The 5,739-nt window shown below is 29.5% G+C and overlaps 1 protein-coding gene across 1 annotated transcript; it reads left to right on the forward strand.

The window, feature by feature from the left end:
- Positions 1 to 1,582: 1,582 nt before the first annotated feature.
- On the forward strand, positions 1,583 to 5,739 carry LOC120149596 (probable E3 ubiquitin-protein ligase RHA4A). Its single transcript, XM_039162327.1, has 3 exons — positions 1,583 to 1,836; positions 1,931 to 2,016; positions 5,355 to 5,739. Exons 1-3 carry the CDS (start codon positions 1,624 to 1,626, stop codon positions 5,536 to 5,538), a joined length of 483 nt encoding a protein of 160 aa, XP_039018258.1. The 5' UTR covers positions 1,583 to 1,623; the 3' UTR covers positions 5,539 to 5,739.

Genomic DNA, 5,739 nt, shown 5'->3' on the forward strand with positions numbered 1-5,739 from the left:
AGTGATGTGATTGTCACATCCCTCCTAAAGAAAGGATAAATATGGGTGCTTTTTATTTTATTTTTCTCACGGTATTAACATATTATATATTAATAATTTTTATTATATATTTTTAATTAATCATTGATATTTGATTTATTGATTGACTAATTCAGATCGAGTTTATATAATTCATTATAGGGAAGACCCTCCTAACTCAGTTTATTCTATTTATAAATTTTAGAGTTTCGACCTCTAATCTTACTTAAAGAATATAATATTTCATCTAACTATATTAAATGATTATTGGTTATTGTATAAATTTTGATTGTGTATTTTTTTAATAATAAATGGATTACTTTTTCATCTCGTGTTCATACCGGATATCAATGAAAATGTTGGATAACTAAATAAAGTACAATCATTAATAAACTTTTTCTTAGGTTAAGTGGATTTAAATTTTCATGTTCATAGTTAAATTTGATTTAATTTATTTTAATGAATCGATTTATTATTTATATATTATAAAGTATATTTATTATCTAAATTCAAGAAACATTTTTAGTGGTGAAGTGAATATTGTTCATCCTGACTAATTAAGATTTGACTGGTTTTATGTGTATATATATATGTGTGAGTTTATCTAAATTTGAAATTAAATATATATATCTTGTAATATTATTAGAATGATTATTATATTATTATAATTAAATTTTTAAAAAATAAATTTTAGGGTAAACTACACATTTAGTACCTAAATTATTTTATGCTTGTTACCTAAATTTTATTTTTTTTTTAAAATCATACCTAACGTTTAGTTTAAGTTTCATTTTGTAACCTCATCGTTAAAAATTTAACTGTGATGTTAACGTGTTACCATAAGATAATGCCACATCATCATTAAAAAATAAAAAATCACGTAAGTAGTTCCGTTAATTTTTTAACGATGAAGTACCAAATTGAAACATAAACTAAATATTATATTATTTAAAAAAATAAAGTTTGAGTATCAAAATGGAATAAACATAATAACCTAGGTACTAAGCTTGTAGTTTTCCTAAATTTTATTATTTAATTTAAATTCCTATCGGACCAATATAAAGTAAAACAATAATTAGTTACACTTGACTCGGACCAGACCAAACTTCCTTGACCGGATGAATCATCCACCTCTTCAACAGGTCTGATCCTCAATTTATCGTCATGTCCTTTGTGCACTCGCTCAATTAGGGTTGGACGGAGATAATCGTCTTAAAAATTTAAAATTTTCATATATTTTATATTTTTATGTATTAGTTAAGTATGATTTTCTATTTTGATAAATATGGAGTGAATACAAGGAACATAATATATTTAAATACTTTTAATTTTTTAATAATAAACATTCATATTTTGAAATATGTAATATTTGAATATGATATCTCAAAGATAATAATAAATTCTTTAACCGTGGTTTGGTTGATGCGATTTTTAACATCTTTGCTTTAAGAATAAAGTGCTCTTTTCCCTCCTTTCAGCATAAGTATGTGTAGCGTATATATTAGATATTTACACTAAGCTAAGGCCTAAGCAGAGAGAGCGTTGCCATTTCTATTATATATATATTTATTTGGTTTAAGCTTCATATCTTTAGGGTATAAGCCGATGGGTGTTCCTCAAGCTCAACCACCTTCGGCTCCTCACCTTTATCCTCAAGCTCTTCAACTTAAACTCTACCAAGCATTCATATTCTCAATCCCCATCCTTTTCTCAATCATTCTCTTTCTCTTGTTTTACTTGTTTTTCCTCAAGAGAAGAGCCTCTAATCTCTCCAACTCTCGCCCTATTCTTCCTACTACTACTAATTTTAATCCCACGGTAAGTCCTGATATTTAATTCAATACTTCATTCATCATGCATCGTTTCGTAACTTTTTCATATTTTACTGGTTTTGCTTGCATTTACCATGCAGCCTTGTCAATTGAGTTTGGAAAGGGAGCTTACAGATAAGCTGCCAACGGTTTTATTTGATGAAGAATTGAAGACTAGGGATACGCTGTAAGTTTTCGTATTGGTCATTTCGGTTTAATTATGTCCCCAGTTCCTGTAATCTTCCCACTTTCTAAGTTGAAAACACCGTCGATCTCAGTGGAAATCAATTAACAGTGTTATTCATTGGGCTTTCATTTTTTAGTCAGAGAAGAAGAGAAGACGATTCCTGGAATTATAAGTAGAGATACTAAATCACAAGAGTCGAAAGAATAAAAGGACTAGAAGCATAATTAGACCATCATTTCTTTACTGTTAAACTTATTTTTTTTTATTTTTACACTAAAATTATTGATAATTTATAGTAACTAATAAGAGACGAGGCTAGGGAACTGGCAGGGTGCTGCCCCCTTAAATGGTAAAAACTTTATTTTGGCCCCCCTTTAAATTCTAAAATTTTAAGTTTAGATAATAATAAAATTATATTCTGACCCATGAATGATAAAGTTTCAATTTAATTCTTTTGAAAATTATAAGATAAATCAATGGTAAAATTATATTTTAATTCTTAAAAAATTCTAACTTACTCATTACCCCCAAAATATTAAGAATTCGGTCCCTGTAAGTAACAATACATTATGTGCAATCACTGTTGCCTATAATCCAATATGCCCTACACCATGTGCCTTTGAGGTGTGACTATATATATAACAGAAATTGATAAAAAAATGATTCTATGGAGAAAAGAATGATGGGAAATTGACCATCAATAAAGTGGCTGCCCATCTCAGATGAAAACTTTGCTTAATTTCCAGAATCTAATGCTTTTCACATGCTTTTTTTTTTCATTTTTAATTAATGACTATTACCCACAACGTATTTCAAATATTTTGATAGCAAATGGAGAAATCAACAAATGAATTAGGACCATCCATATCAAAGCATAGAATAATGCTAGTGCCGGATTCTTTAGTATCAATCCCATGTTGAATTCCTTTAATCAATATAACAACTAGTTTGTGGTCAGTTGGTTCAAGTCTTAGGTGCAATACACACAAGAGATTGGCAGACACTCGTAGGAAAATGAAATCGCCTTCCATGAGAGGCGTTCGATATTATAAGGAGGTATGAACCGGACTTAGTAGTAAAAGAGAATGTTGTTCTTTCTAGACGTCTTGGGTTCGAGCATTTGTGTCTGCATGGTGTGTGCGTGCGTGTTGTCAATTAGTTAAGAAAATTCTAAACAAATACTACCTTATAATCATCTCAGACTATTAAAAAAAACATATATTATAAGATGATTTTATCCATATATAACTCAATCTCAGTATCTATTAAGCGACCTTAGTGGTAAAAAGAAGTGTTGTTCTCCCTAAAGATTTCAAGTTTTAATAACTATATCTTCAGGTTTGAATAATTTTGTTGTAAATAATACAACATAAAATGCACGCTACATGTTTAGCATATTTTTTCCTATGACAAAGTAATTTTCTAGTGTGTGTTTGAGTGTATCAATTTGAGAGCCATCCATACTCAATTTAGTAGACTAATAGTTTAAGCATACTAGAAAATGTTTTCAATCTATGATCCTAAGATTTTGTTCATTAAAATATATGTCATCAATAAGTTCAATTTTTTTTGAATAGATATTATATCGAAATCATCTCATACTATTAAAAGTAATGATAAATTATTGAAGCCGTTGAAAGTGATAGTTTCTTAAATAATGACATAATACTCGTATTGCTAATATAGGCGCAAGATAATTTATTAAAATTTAGGATAAAAAATTTGAGAATGAAAATTTTATTAATTAAATCGTTAAAATTCATAACCTTTTTACTTATAGTTTATAGTTTTGTGTACTTCTCTTGGAGCTTCGTTCGGGTACCTTTTGTCGGTTTGTTATTTATGTTTTGTGTTCAATTTGTTTGGTTTCCTTGTATGTGATTTGTATAGGTTTGATATGGTACATTGTGTCCATGATACAGTGTCTTGTATTTGATTTATCTTATAATAGTGGGTATATTCTTTTCCTTGGGGTTTTGCTAATTGCATGATCTGATTATGAGTAAATTTTCAATAAAACACACTTTTCCTTTTAAAAAAAACTTATCTACCTTACAATTGTTTTACCATTACACAAATCTTAGAGCTCTTGACATTGACATTGAAAATTATCGTGAGAAACATTGTGATTTTGTTTTTAATAGTATGAGGTGGGTATAAGATAATATTTGTTTAGAATTTTCTTAACCAATTGACATTGTACACAAATTATGCAAATATAACTGTTCGAATCTAGATCTATAAGGAGAATACCGTTCTCTTTTACTATTAAAGACATGAAGCCACTTAATGAATTCGAAACATTGTGAATTTTAAGCAATGAGTAAAGGTTGTTTAACCATGTAGTTAGGCCTGTAAACGAACTGAACGTTCGGCGAACCGTTGGGCAGGAAGTTCGTTTATGTTCGTTTATTTACTAAATGAACGAACATGAACAGATGACTCGTTCGTTCATTTACGTTCATTAACATTAGGTAATATGTTCGTTTATGTTCGTTCATTTATGTTTATGTATATTCATTTATGTTTGTTTTTCATTTAAATGAATGAACACGAATAAACTATATTTCTTAATGAACGAACATGAACAAAAAAAATTATTCGTTTATGTTCGTGTTCGTTCATTTATTCGGTTAAAGTTAAACGAACGAACATGAACATATCTCGTTCGTGTTCGTTCGGTTCGTTTACATGCCTACATGTACTTTAAAGAGTTTGGGTAGCCAAGGATATGGAAATCACATAGAACAATTCTTTCTGGCCAAATACATTAAGGATGATGCCAATAAGGAAAACCGTAACTCCATTGATACTATTTAGTTCCTGTGGGGATGCAACTGGGTTGCTAATACCATTTGAATAGGTGGTGGGCTGTTTTTCATAAGATCAACAACAATGGATATAATAAGATTTTTTTTTAATGGAAACAATGAAATTTAATTTAATATTAGAAATCGTATTTGTATACCCGTATAAAATTGACGATAGGATGAAACTAAAATGATATGTGCATTTAGATATTATTATTTTTAATTATCTATGTTAAACGTATAAATTCATCGAGTGACTTTAATGATTAAAGGAAGTGTTGATCTCCTTAAAATCTCGGGTTTGAGCAGTTATATCTTCATGATGTATGTCTTATTGGACATTTTGGGTTAGCCAATGACAATGCACACATATCCTGCAGACATAACTGCTTAAACTCGAGACATCTAAAAAGAATAACACTTCCTTTTATCACTAAGATCACTTGATAAGTTCATATCCAACCCTCGATTAGTATATTTGATTGTATTGTAATTTGCATAACTTATTTTTGGGAAATGTAATTACAGATGCAGCGTTTGCTTGGGTGAATTTGAGATGAAAGAGGAACTGCTCCAACTCCCATCATGCAAACATGTGTTTCACATGGAATGCATGCATCGTTGGCTACGCTCCAACTCTACTTGTCCGCTTTGTAGATGTTGTGTCACCCTTACTATTATTCCCATCACCAAACACAATATGCCGTCTTAGCCACAACATAGTTTCGTTTTATTCTCACATGAATTGTACATTAACATCATCGGAAAATAGAACTATACTAACGGATCGACAAACTAATAGTTAAGTGATTATAAAAATTCTAAGTCCATATTAATGTTTAAGGTTCAAATTTTGTAAAACCAGTATCCTCCTCTAACTTTGAATGTTTGAGAGAAACAATGACACTTACGA

Source organism: Hibiscus syriacus, unplaced genomic scaffold (assembly GCF_006381635.1).
Source record: "Hibiscus syriacus cultivar Baekdansim isolate YM2019G1 unplaced genomic scaffold, ASM638163v2 tig00111008_pilon, whole genome shotgun sequence".
Lineage (NCBI taxonomy): Eukaryota > Viridiplantae > Streptophyta > Magnoliopsida > Malvales > Malvaceae > Hibiscus > Hibiscus syriacus.